This window comes from Varroa jacobsoni, unplaced genomic scaffold (genome assembly GCF_002532875.2).
Source record: "Varroa jacobsoni isolate VJ856 unplaced genomic scaffold, vjacob_1.0 scaffold_984, whole genome shotgun sequence".
In the NCBI taxonomy this organism is placed as follows: domain Eukaryota; kingdom Metazoa; phylum Arthropoda; class Arachnida; order Mesostigmata; family Varroidae; genus Varroa; species Varroa jacobsoni.
This window is the reverse complement of record NW_019213886.1, coordinates 241,570-256,127: the sequence shown is the minus strand read 5'-3', so window position 1 is coordinate 256,127 and position 14,558 is coordinate 241,570. Positions and strand designations below refer to the sequence as shown.

Sequence of the window (14,558 nt, the reverse complement as noted above, 5' to 3'; positions counted from 1 at the left end):
CAATGTAGTTTACTATCTAGCATGCTACTAAAAATGTGCTCTTTTGTTTTTCATATTCTTCATAGACTTCTTAAAACTGTTCGATTGAGCTGACTTTCTGGGCCGCTAGAATTTCATCCCGGGAAGACCTGCGCATATAGTTTCCCATAAAGGGCATTCTTTCCTTTAAAGCGTTATAGAATTTGTCGTTTAGAGCGAACTAAACCCTTGTTAATTTGATTGATTAATGGCAACATTCCCTTGACCGATCTTTCAGCATTTTTTCGTTCTCGTTCCCTCTATTTGAAACAACGCGGCACCAAATGTATAACATGGCTACCAGCATCGTACGCGTTGATATGTTATCGGGAACTGTTTTTCGAGTTATGTTGCACAATGTGTGCTCAATGTGCATTTCACGGAAAGTTGTTTTTATACTATTTTGTGGAAGAATCCGGGGAAGTATAATTATTGGGAAATAGCCGATCGCTACTTGACGCTACCTTTATCATAAATATAGTTAACCTTTTACCTCTAGAGAAGTCAAGTATGTTTAATAACAAAGCAGGCACGGCGTAAAGCCCACGGGTAGCGCTCTAGCCACTCTCTGCAATTGAGCAGATATCAGGCAGACCAATATCTGGCCAATCCTGAGGTCTAGTAGTAAGGCTGCGTACACTTCGTTATTCCTACCAAATTGCAAGGGACTAACACGTTAGTCTAAAACTGACATTGAGGTTACCCTATAGACATTAGCATTGTGCTAAGTCAGTTGCGAGTCGCCAATTGTATTTTTGTCGTTAATCAAACAAAACTGGTTGTCTACCTTTATACTATGTCCTAAGTGGCTGAAAACGATTCATTGTAACCAGTTACTAAAACCTGTTTCACTCGGCAATTTGTTGACTACGCACTTTAACCGATATGTGTGTTCGTGTGTTATCGGACCAACATGTTATGGATGACGCAATGTAACTAGGTTATCTTAAGAAACTACCACAAACCTCCTGTGTAGTCCAGGGGCCTACTCGAACAGATACCCGCACTTTGGACTAGACTCTTTCGCATGTCGAGGTACCAGAAGTCATATTCAAAATCCACGTTTATGTCGTTTTAGCGGCTAGTTCCTCGGGCGTTTGAGGTATCTTCCATATTGTATATAGTTCGCGAACAATTTACGAACCACATTTTCTTATCTGACAGAAATTCGCCCTCTAATATGTGACGCCTCTCCGATAGGTAGTCCTAGAGTAGAAGTAACTATTTATTTTTTGCACTTCCTTCGGGTACTGTTCTTAAGCTATCTGACAGTATATCCCTTCGATTACCTTTCGCGCTTTATTACAGTGACTTCGTAGGTTTCAGCCTCATCTTTGTGCTTAGACGGCTTGCACAAAACCGCACACAGTTTCGTTCATCCCAGTAACGCTGCCCCTGTCTTGCATTGCACTGATTGTAGTTTCCTCATTGGCCGGATAAAACTGGTTCTATTGAACTCCACGTGAAGTCTTAAATGCTTAAAAAAACACTTAGCATTTAAACCAGTGCATTTAAATTCACAATGGACAAAAAATGGACAACAAAGCCTCTGCATAGTTTTAAAAAATGTCAATTGGTAGTTTTAAAAGGTCTCTAGATAGTTGAGTCCTTGTCTCACATCTGTTAAATAACAGGAAGTGCATAAGTTGTAGTAATGAGCGGATTTAGCTATGCAATACATTCGTAATAGGAGGCACTCAAATACCATCGCTATATTACTACGCTAAAAAGCGTTAAATTATGTCTAAAATACAATTGTTCTAGCAATCACTATTGTTTTTAATTAAAACGAGTCCTAAAGGTTTTAGTATCGCAGATGACCAGATTAGTGACTTCTGTTATCTATACGTTCCTACAATCTGCTATATACGCCAGAAAAGTCTCCGAATCTATCTAACTTAGGAAAAGCTTTATGCACGGGTGTCTCAAGCATTTAATAAATGCTTGAAAAACCAACATCTTTTTGGCGAGGAGCCGTTGTTAGTGTGCCATTTCTCGTAGATAGATATGGTAGCTTCAAAGTTGTCATGTATACGATAGGTCGTTTGCTTCTTCGATAAGAATAGCCTCCAAATAACAATCGCAGAGTAACATCTGACATTTACCTGACTCGTGTGGAATTCTACTAGGCCGTCTGGACTTCGAATTTGGAATTGGAATCGTAAGTATGATAGTTTGTAGATACAAACAATATGTCAACATTTCTAGTCTCGAATTTCCAAACGTCTCGAACAACTAAATGTTTTAAGTTTTTTTGGAGTATGTGATTATACTGTTCTGTATATTATGTATGAGATATTCGACGACAAGCTATATTCAGGAAGAGGTTTTTTGGCGGGTGAGAAATTTTAATGCGCTACTCTGCAGACCTGTTAGCATCGAATTCGAAAGGAATGAATATAGTCGGCTACAGAGAAACATAAATACACATGTAGCATTTTGTGCTGATCATCTGATTTGACTACTTTATGTTATTTATTTAATTAAGTGAGTTAATTCAACAGCTTGATTCAATAAATGATGAATGAAGGTGGATAATTAAATAAAATGGGAAACACCGAGCAAAAGTTATATTTTAAAACCACGCTAAAAGCACTGTAAAGGCAAATAAGCTTAACGATACGCAACACGTTTAAAGCCAGAACATCCATCTATGACGCCTCAAGAAGTAGCAGACCATCAACGCCTCCTTATGAAGTAAATGTGACTTATCAGCCTCTAACATTCAATTCCTACTACGTCTAACCTAACGTAAACTCGATGGCAAACCATTTTCTTTAAAAATATTTGGTTGCACTCCTCTTAGGATAATGTTGTATTACTTATATTAATCCAGTTACACTAATTGTACTTCTATGACCTAGTCGATTTCTAACTTTACGAGAGTGACCTCGTTACCTTGATCCAGTTATTCATCACCCTGTTGTAATAATTGGTTTTCGTGGTGAAATGAATGTCTCATAAACCTCGTTTCTGTATTGCCATTGATCCGGTAATGCAGTGCATGTATATTAACAAGAACTTGAATAATCGATCCTTATTTCAAAATTTTAAATATAAACGTTTTTCAAAATTTCAAATAAAATTGATTGCTCTATATATACATGTAACGTCAATTTCCATGGACGCATTTACTTAGCCTAGAGTCCGTTGTCTCTTACAGTTATCCCCGCGCTCTAATTAAAACGTTGTATTCCCAACTCAAAGAATATACGCATCCCATCAATAGAATATGAACTGAGATATTCCAAACTTCATCAATCCTTAACCATTTAGGCAAAAATTGCCATTCCATTATTAAACTGCAAGAAAGTCAAAAACGTCTTTCCTTTAAATCAATGTTTGTTGTTTGATCGGATCAAATCGGAGTTTGAAAAGGCAACAGCTTTTCCATAAAAGACATTTCAAATATTCTCTATAAGTCTAGCAATATGTCTATTTTATTGAGCCTGAAAAGCAAGCAATTTTCCAACATAAATCACAAATTCTTAAAGGTTGTTGAGCGGGTCACAAAGTATGACCAGCCTGCTTGTACTCACATTACGTTTTGCAAGAATATACGTCTTGCTGGGAAAATAGTATTCATCTAGTCCTTTTCACCTCAAATACAGCATCAACACAGAATGAAAGTCTAGCATCCCTGTAGTATCAGTTCAATGCGATTATTTTACGGAGACGATTTGGCTCGAACAAACATTCACACGAATGAGCATACAGACGAACAGATTTAGGTTTAGTAATATTCTGGGTAGACTGGACAGGTCCCTGGCTTCACCCTGCACCTTTGATTAACTAATCTGATTCGTTGATGCTACATATCAGCCTACCAAAGATTATGCATCGAGCACACATCAACAGTTATCCCGTTGCTATTACCATGCCCCGTTACTGTTTTGCTTTTATACATTAGTCCGTAGTACGTATTGAATACGAACAAGTTTGACGTGGTTTAACATAAACTGCAGTTCGACTGCAGACAGACCTACACCTGTAAGAATTATCCGGTTGCCATTTTTCCGAAATACTGGAGCATCAACCTTGTTTCTCGTTGCAGTATTTCTATTTCCCTGATTCACAGATTGCATACAAATCTTTAAAAATTTTAAATCTTTTCCAACTTCTTTGTGACAATTGAAGTGATATAAGGAAAAAGAAAAACCATGTACTAGTTCCGCTGGAAATAACTTCTCAGCAACGAAACCAAACGATCGGTATCTTTTGGACCTAGCAAGCTTATTCTCCCAACGGAGTACTCTTGTAAAAACAATCCCGGTACATCAGGTCGCGCGTGGCGTTTTGCAACCTATAGAGCATTAAACTCAGAAAAAAAACTTTTTTCCTGTTATTATCATTTAAACTGTATAAAAACTTATCTTAATTTAAATATTATTATTTAAAAATTTTAATTAAAGAGTATGAACCCACATTAAGTTAATTTTTTTTTGCCAGATGCTTCAGACTTCACCAACCATTTTGCAAACCGAATTGGCATCACGCGTTTTTATGGGAGAAAAAGTACTTTTTTGGGAGAAAGTAATCAATTTAGAGAATATGAACTGCGGTGGTTCATATTTCATCATATCTCAGCCAATTCGACTAAAATGACCATGTTACCTCTAAATTGAAAAAAAAACATCGACAATTATCTGACAAACTCAATTTTTTACCAATTTTTTAAATTTAAGAAACACAACTTCATAACCTTCAGGTCTTTGACTAATGCTCAAGGGTTGTCGAACAAGTTCCTAAAAGTGATCTAAATTGACATTACACACCAGAGAAAGAAAAAACATATAAGCTTCTCCATCTTACGTGCACTTAACGCCAGTATCAAACGCTAATAGCTTTGTAAGAGAAAAAATCTAATTAAACTCTACGATATTAAGTCGGACAAGTAACACGAAATTATAGATGATGCATTGGCAAGTTTGTACAGGAGATGTAATCTGATAATGGCTATTTGGATTTTGGTATCATGCTTCCATCATAAAGACTGTGTTTTACGTTTTTGTATACCATGTACAATTAACTTATCAGCAGGTGTGAATATTTTCTAACGACCTTTAAATTGTAAGACGGCATGCTGAAAACAGCCTGGACTTACCTGAATGTAAGATATGTTGTATCAGTAGCTTCTCAAGAACAGTAAGACGTATACTTTAAAAGTGGGATGTATCTTTTTTTTTAGACAATATCACCTGAAACACTGAGTTCTCAAAATACCCATACTCGGTGATTCTGCTTGGCATTTTAATGCTTAAACCCTATGCGTGCACCTTCCGTTTGTAAAGGTGTCGCAGTTTAGTACTACCAACAACTGATTTCGGCAATTTAGTATTTTTGTATTTACCTCTTTCCTTGCTTGTTATGAGAAGTTCGTCAACTAGTAATAGATACTTCGCTTTATACTCTAAAAGAATATACGTGTATGAGTTTATACCCACTGTATGTTATTTTGTAAGAGCTACTTTTCAGCTACCCTTTAAACAAAATGAATATTACAAAAGCTGGGTAAAGATAACTTCAAAACATAATTAAAAGTTGCCGTTACTCGTATTGCATACCGATAGTATCTTTCACCACAACTTCTTTATTCTTACTTATACAGCTATTATGTCACAATCACTGCATATATCAAACTTCAAGCAAAAACAATAACACATCATTTCATTTTTACAAAGGCTGCAGCCTGTTAGCACCAATACCCCATTGGAAGCCTGGTACTGCCTGGAGAAATGGCATATATTCGGAGTCGATATCCACATAAATATTTGAGACTCTTCATTTGTGCTGTAATGCCAAAGATCTGATAGGCCTCTAGGCTGGTAGAAAATGAGGCGTAACACATTTGAGAGCTTGCGGTAGTGAATCCATCCAGTACTCCAGGTCAGCGTAAGTGGCTGTTAAAGTAGCTGGAAATATTGAAAACGGGCAAATGCGAATATCACTAAAAAGTGCGAACAAACAGATGCGCCGTTAAAGCGGTGTGTTCGATCACGTTGGCAACCGTCCTAAGTGCTACATATAATATATACCGTAAGGTGAAACAAAAATACCAGCTTTTTTTATTATCTGAAGGATGTCACTTCGAATTATTCTATAATTATCTCAGTATATAATAATTCTTTGAAATTCTTATTTTCCAAATGTCAGGTAGAGTGTAAGGCAGGCTAATTCGAACGTCTCTAAGATTCACCATAGAGTAACCGATAGAGCAGTCTTTTTTAGCCAATAGTGAATGATGCAGCTCGGCGTATCATCATGCAGTCCAATGTGTAGACATTTCGCTAGTTAAGATAAGGCCAGTCTAAACTACAGGACAATAATGCTTAGTAACGGGCCATTCCACCTTCACAGAATGAAGTCATGTGAACGCAGATTATTACTCCACTAAACTTCAAACTGGATCAATAAGTAATAGTAATTAATAAAGTAAGTATACAGATAAACCGACTGAAGTCAGACCGGTCTGCGGTACATAAGAACCTTACTTCTCGGAATAAATAATAATAGTAAAATCGGGCAACTAAGTAAAAGGATAGAAAAAATTACCAAAATGTCTAAGATAATCTATTAATTGACATATATGTCACAAGCAACAACAGCTTTGACAAGCATAAAAGAAATTAGAAGCTTGTTAGGTAAGGTAAAATTGTTACTGATTATATTGAAGTAATATCACCGATCAGAAGGCAAACTGTTAAACATGATATCCTACATTATGCTAAAAGCAATTTCGTGAATTATTTGAATACCAAGCTAGAAACAACGTATTGACGTTCATAACGATTCTGAAAAACTAAAAGATATTCAGTTCTTAATTAATGAGTACGATATACCAGGTTTTAGCCGGGCTGTCAGTGCTCAAAACTTCTAAGTCTGCAAGTACGTTCTTCCAAAGATGGCGTGTTCGAGAACGCAAAAGCTCTTATTAAATATGGCAAAAAGATTGACTCCATTCTACACCAAGCTTAAGAAGAGTTATCTCTAAGCGGTATAGGACTCTGTAGGGTCAAATGAGATTTATCGTGTTGAGGCAAATTTGCCCTACGCTAGTTCACTGAAGATAAGACGGGCTGCTGAATGCGCAGTGCATGCATTTCATGGATCGTGACTCGGGTATTCCACGCGTTATTTTTCAAAGTGCCTGTACATAACGGTGCTACAGATTGCTCTAGCCCTGCCACCTGTATCATGCTATTCGGTGGTTCGCAAGTTCCCACCAAACTGCAGGTCACACCTCCAACATTTTTAGCTGAGGGGAGGAGACTCGCATTTCTTGGCATTGAAGTATCGAGCAAGCATGTGTCCAACCGGCAGTTATTTAGAGGTTCAGCTGTAAGAAAATTTATTAATCAAATTAGAAAAGTAAGTCCTTCCTTTATCCAGACTAATTATGTATTTGTTCCATCTACTTGGGAAAATTACAGTACTATTTACGAATCGGTCTCTAAAAAGCGTATATGCATGCTGTAGATGCTATTTAAATGAGAAACCATTTAAAGTATTGAAACATTTTCTTATCACTATTATAACACTATAAAAGTACTTACGAGGGATGATATCAGGGCATTTTTCTTTATTTCTGTAGGGCGACTGCTCGAAGTTAGTAATGATGTTCTTTTTTATTTGGAAATGTTGAGGTTTGTCTTCACAGGCCCCTCTGTTTAGCGTTGCTGAAATGTTTCAACAAAATTTTTTAAAATGCCTCTTGTCTAATATATATATATATATATATATATATATATATATGGCAGTCTTGCGCTCTATCGATTCCAAAGGCTTAACAGCTATAACTGTTGTTTATTTCGTATGCTGATAGCGACGTTTATTTTACAGCTAGAAAGGAAAGGAGACAGCCAGGACAAAAGGATAGTGACAGCGTACTAGCATCCACACAAATGCTATTTATTCGAGCAGCACCTCGTATTTATATACTAATATATATAATGATAACTATGGAAATGCTTAGGACTATTGATAAGCGTCGTAACGCTAAGCACACGGTTTGCTATAGTAAGGTCGTGTGATGATGCCCAATATTGTTGGACTGACATTGTTACTCCGCAACGCTTGCTCTACTTGCTTAAACCGGGGCTTCTTCACCGCTGTTGATACCGTGTTCACTGGCGCAAACGCCTTCGCACCCCAACATCTTGTACAACCGGCGAGATAGGAAATAGTTGCTTTTGACGGCGGCTTGCTCTACAAAAAGTATTTTTAGTATGCAAACACCTGCACATCTTTAAGGAAAGACGAAAGCTTTGACATAATTAGCGTATTCAGCTGTATAGAGTTTATATAATATTTTCATTCATTTGATGGCATTTCTAACCTACATAGTATGTGCACCCAACATCTTTATACTGTGACGCTAACGTGCTTTAAAAGCTATGCTAAAATAATATCAGTTGTAATAACTCTCTAGCGTTAACCTTTACAACACAACAGATATAGATGGGGATTCCATCACGATTTTCGAAGTAAAACAAAATGCCCAACATTTCCGTGCAGGTGACCCAATTGCCGTCGCAGTAACTGAGAAAATTAGCAACGTTTTCTTCCATGTTACTGGGACGGTATTCCGTACCGATCCTCTTTCTTGATTTTGGCCCGCTCCTGGAGAAAAAAATTTTACACACTTACAAAGGAGTCGTGGCCTTCTGTTAGCAAGGAGTTTGTTCAAACGCGCGTTGCCGATATGGAGTTATGTTAAAAATATAGAACTAGAAGGAAAATTTTCAAGATATAATAATGTCGTTTTACTTCCAAAAAGAAAAAAGTTTATATAAAGTTCTGATGAGATATGTTGCTCGCATGAGTCTTAGGCACCTGCTGTAAGTTACATCCCTAAATGATTGCTGCGACCGAGACTGTCAAAGAAAATAATAGTAAGGAAAAATTTCCATTCTAAAGACGACAGAAGGAATCAACTAATTCGAAACGTATGTTGTATCCTTATAAGGAAATTACTTTGGCCATAAGCGTCCACGTAGCCCCAACATTGCACAATAATCATGTTGAAATCTGCGTAAAACCTACTTTCAGATTCTGGTTCAGCTCCAAAATTGATCCCTACACACGGTTCTCACATGCATGACTCTATTTTGAGTACAATATAATTTGAAATGAGTATATACGATTCTAAAAGCTGGTTTAATCATACTGTACCCATTTCAATAGGTGCATTTACATTGGAAATAAAAAAAATAAATAAATATACTGCACATAAATGCGCAAACAAAAATATCAGTTCAAAGTTCACATACCTAATATAGCAATTCAACCAAATATGAGCAACTCCTATGAGTCACTTTGAAAGTCTTATTTTAGAGTTTAAAAAAAGGGTGGATGCTGACACCACTAAATGCAGCAAAACCATAACGAAAGATATAAAATCTGAGAAAGGCCTAAGTTGAGCTCGTTAGCAACCCAAAAACTTGCCTTATTACAAGATATACGCGGGAAACGAATCCGACGGAGCAAATACACCGCCTTGTAGAATTCTTGTTTCCCGTAAAGCACAATATTAACCGACTGAAATCACTGGCTACGACTGCTGCCGCCCAATGATAACCAAGGCGCATAAACTGCGATGCTATTGTGCTCCGTCTCACAGCCCGAGCTGTGCTAATATCAACATTGTGCTGGGTAACAAAGTTGCACGTAGTGTGACAACAAAACCGTCCGTGTATCCAAACTGTCACGTGGAAGTAGTGTTGCGTAGATAAATGTGTCCAATTAAACCTTCCAAAAAGTAAAAGTCGCTAACACTTCTGACCAATATTTTATGTCAGGCAAGGTGAAATACGAAGTATTATATCAGGCTAACAAGATACCTGCATCGTGGCTGTAGAACTTTTTTTTAAAAACATTCCGTTAGTAGAACGGGATACAATGGCACGTGATTAATTTAATCAACGAGATGGAGAAAATACAATAGGGTATTCAAATTAGTCACGTTCTAAAAAAAGACCGAGAATGATTGTAAAAAGGCAGGGTTAGCTGAGGCCTCTAGCTGGCACCACGTACACGATAAGAAATTAATTCTTTTCGAAAACGTTTCTGAAGATTCTATTGCGTGGAGAACGCGCTCAGCTCGTAATGCATGAATGGTTGTCTTCAAACTACATTAAAAAAGCTCTCTTTGTGCTTATCAGCCATTGGGACACTTAACACAGGGAGTACAAATGGATTAGAATGAACGGCTCTATATTATCAAGTTCAGAGTCGAGTCCAGCTATTTTTTCAAGGTTTTACGAGCGCATTCACGAGTTCGCCGTATCACCACATTCATTGCACTAAGTCTCTTGGGATGTCTCCAATAAGAAAGAGGAACCATTCTACTAGTATTGTCGATTATTGTCAAAACAAACAGGGTATAAATGCGACAAGATAATGGAGTCACTAACACAGTAACGAATTCCGTCAATCAAGAACATATGATTAGACTGAATAATTGCCACGATATATCAGAACAAATGCAACACGAAATAAACGCCTGTATCTGTGCGATTAAGCACATACTCAATTCGAATTAAAATGCTAAAAATACTAAACTCAAGTACTGGAAAAGCACGGTATTACTGATTACATATTTGCATTATGAGCGCAATATTAAAACATTATAATGGGAGAGCAAAATACATGGAACAGTGAAACAGTAACACGATGTTAGACCAACTGCCTCAGGCAAGTACGATTTTTGCAACGGGTTAGCTGCACTAAAAGATACGAATCGCTGTCCCAGAAGTTAGAGAATTGCCAAGGGTTTGAAATTCCAATTGAGCTATAGTACCTCTCCAATTCATATTAAAAAGCCGTTGCTCAATAATTGAGTAACGGCTTTAGCAGAGCAGGACAATTGCAACCGGTTGACTGTTGGTATGTACTCAAGGTGGACCTCAGGTTTGTTAATACCTAAGGACGTGTGGCGAACTAGGAACCATCCATGAGATACCACTAACAAGCATGTGCGGCTGTTTCTATGTGTCGCATGTAAATCTCCCCCATAGAATGGTTGCTTTGAACTGTTATTTATGAGTGGTTAAAATATAATGTTGGCATGGAATGTGCATAATATTAAGCTACCTGAATGTGTGGTTTTTGTCAAAAAGAACCTTTACATTATTTTGGTGCTAATTTGAGTAAGCCTACTCCTATTAAGAGTTTGTAATATTTTCAACCTATCTGTTTAATTTTGAATCTGACTTGCAGGATAATACCACGCGTAAATAACTAATCGCTTGGTGATTCTGGCGGGTAATTACTCCCCGGCCCACGCTAATAATAGTTGTCCACTAATTTATTTGCATAAGTTTGGGGAAAGCCAGGCAGGTGATAAATAGTGTCCATCGGCTTGCCCGAGTCAAGTCAAGTAGTAATATTGACCTACTTTTGGTGTTTCGTTGGAGTTGCAACCTGGGGTGTACTCCACATGAAATAGAGCAAACCGAAGAACTACTTTGTTTGTTTGATATTTTGTGAAAAATTTGTATTGGAAAAGCTCAACGAAATAAGCACGTAATTCCCAAAAGGGATATGAAGATAATGAACTGGAATGGGGGAAACGGGTAGTGTGGTGACACAGCAAGATCATTGTTACAAAAAGCTTTAGTAGGAGAATAACGATATTGTGTCAAAAAATTATCGACAATTTCGCTTTATTTGCTCAGATAAAATTTCCATTAAGATTAGTACAAGTATGCCATCTTTTTTTCTATACTCTATACAAACTGCTCAAACGCCATAAAATCGGCAAAAGTTTATATTTACGAAAAATCTGGAACCTCTTTTCCAGTTTACGAGTCAAAGATATAGATTTACGCTGAGAAAATAGCTGCAAAATCTTGAGTTTTATCGAGGAATAAAGTAACCGCAATAAAAAATTACGACCTATATGTAGACATATGTTGTAGCATGTACTGTTTCAAAATAATATATCAGAAACAATCTAACCAGAAAATTAGAGACATTTTGAACTTTATCTTGAACGAATACAACCCTGTTTTTATAACGAATATCATTTGTTAAGAGCAAGATTTCATGTAATCGAAAAACTAATCATCAATTAGAGTTCGGATTCCTCTTGAAAAATAACAGAAAAAAGCGGAAAAAAGGTGGGCTATCACGTATGGAAAATAAGCGAAGTGATAAAAATTATACAGTTGATAAGCCAACTATCAAAGACGTGGATAGTTCTAGGAAGACACGATTTTACCAGCTAATCATAGATTAAATGAAATAATCATAAAGCTGATCATAGAAAAAAAAATCAACCTATCTTTGCAATGTATCGTATGTTCGTCTCAAAGACTGAGCTGAGATGTTAGCTACCTTGTCCAAGTGATAAGTTAAACAACCTATCTGGTGTATCTTCGGACCACTAACAGAATGATCATATATATGATCTGTTAATTTAATATAAATTTGTTAAAATATACTTTAATTAGAAGCTCCTGTATAATCAGATGTAAACAAAAAGCAAATGTGTGCCGCAAAGGGCACATTTCGGTGAACATAGTGAAACTTCAAAATAGGGATAAACGCTCTGAAACAATGCGGATGGCAGTGTTGGAAAAAAACCCGAAACATCTTCTTGAACACTGCGAAAGAAACAAATTCGAATTCAGCAATACGTTTTCAGAAGTTGTTGCTAAAGGTAGAAAGTAAAGGTAGAGATCTGAATTATAATAATTCAAATCTATTTCTCGATAAAATATTGTAAAAATGTTATTGAACGTTTAAACGAAAGCGATTGGTTGTTTTCATTATATAATTTACATATTCTATATTTTATAATCAGAAAAAAATTACTGTTTATTGACAATTAATTCCATCAGTTGTGAAAAAACACTGGCTGGACTTGCACCCTACAATAAGCTAAAACATGCTGACAACAGAATGCTGTACTTACAGTTCTTTATTACTTGTTTAGTTCGAATCTTCATTACGAATATTATTATGAACGCCACCAGTAATATTCCCATCGCCACCGAGATGAGAATTAACAGTAGAGGGCTTAGGGTAACGTGCCACAGGCCTGAAATGTATTATATATTTGCAACAGAGATTAAAATAATAATTGATAACGTAGTTTGCTTTTCATTAGTAGCATTTAAGGCTACATGAGTCATTTTTAAAACCATTTTTCAATTACAGGCCGTCTGGGTATGCCCTCGATGAAGTGATATGCTTCATAAAGATATTTTATGAACTAAAACTTTTAGGATAGGTCTGTGTGGTCAAACTATTGATAGACTTAGTACGATTTTACAACGAACAGCTCACAATCACATAAGAAACTAAGTGATTACGATAAATTATATTAACATAAAAACAAAATATATGTAACTCGCGTAATATTTACATGATGCAACAGATGAATTCAAAATAATCTTTAGTAACAGAAGATAACTGACGTAAAAGTATCTTAAAATTATACGTATCTCTTTTAAATTTCGCAAAAAAAATTTCGCGGTCATTATAATGGTAGAACCAGATCATAGTGCCCTACAATACAATACAAACGTGGAGATATAAGTCCATAGAGCGCTTGCTAGTAATATATTGAACAATATATCCATGATTTTCCATAACTTACAGCTTCTCGCAAAAGATTTAGTTATCTTTGCATCTTTTTAATATTCTTATTATTGCAGAAAAATCCATAAAATTATGCTAGATACTGTCTACATCATTAGTAAGCTTAACTATTCCTCTGCGCTTTTTACACTTTCGCCACAGCAAATGTGGATACAAACTCATAGGATAATAGTATTTGAATGTTGTTTATAACAGCAACACATTATAAATCCACTAAAGAAAGATCGGACGACAAAAACCTCTCGACTTGTCCTCTATTTAGCCGTCTGCAAAGGTTATCAAGGTTATTTTTCGCATTGGGCTCAATATGAAGCTTCACCACAAGACTCTTTGTGTACAGCAAATAATTGGCGTGCGGGCCTCTGACCCTGCTGTTTAGTGTTACGATGGGTAAATATACACGGAGATCACCAAGCCCTCTCGGCGAAGATTTAAGTGGACTTGACAGTTATATATGGCACTATGATTGCCTTATAAGGTATAGAAAATGGTTAGTTCCTATATATATATAATGAGCAAACCATTTTTTCTGCTTTATAAGGTAGTCATAATGCCGTTGTATGCTGAACGAAATTTCGTTTCAAACTAGTTACGAGTCCTAGCTTTGAAAATGGGTATTTTATATGAAAAAAGACGCATTTCTGGCATTCAGAGTATTTCCTTTTATCAAGGTTCAAACATTATTGAAGCAGTCCAAGATATATGTGGTGCTTACGCCAAAGACTATGCCTAGAAGAACTGCTCGAAGGTGGTTTGATGTTTTCGAAGGTGTGCACCTCACCCCGTTTAGCCATCTGAGGTAGTTAAGGACAGCGCTTTTGACACAGCCGCGTTAATTAAATGGAATTCATTCATAAAATAGAAGCCGATGTATCCCATATTTTGACTGAAAACCACGAACGGCTTTCCATTGCCCTTCAATGTGTAGTTAGGCA

At 36.5% G+C, this 14,558-nt stretch overlaps 1 protein-coding gene across 5 annotated transcripts in view; it reads right to left on the bottom strand.

Annotated features, from left to right (window-relative positions):
• Nucleotides 1-5,549: 5,549 nt before the first annotated feature.
• Nucleotides 5,550-14,558, bottom strand: part of LOC111265541 (protein turtle) — a 51,315-nt gene continuing 42,306 nt past the window's right edge. The window contains exons 9-12 of one of the 5 annotated variants that reach the window (XM_022842313.2): nt 12,935-13,060; nt 7,572-7,694; nt 7,259-7,354; nt 5,550-5,930 (exon numbers count right to left, since the gene is read on the bottom strand). In XM_022842313.2, the coding sequence (XP_022698048.1) occupies nt 5,836-5,930; nt 7,259-7,354; nt 7,572-7,694; nt 12,935-13,060 (440 nt within the window). In that variant the 3' untranslated portion in view covers nt 5,550-5,835. Of the gene's footprint in view, nt 7,355-7,571; nt 7,695-7,717; nt 8,638-12,934; nt 13,061-14,558 lie in introns of those variants that run through there. The other 4 variants (XM_022842314.2, XM_022842312.2, XM_022842311.2 and 1 more) reach the window with 4 other exon arrangements.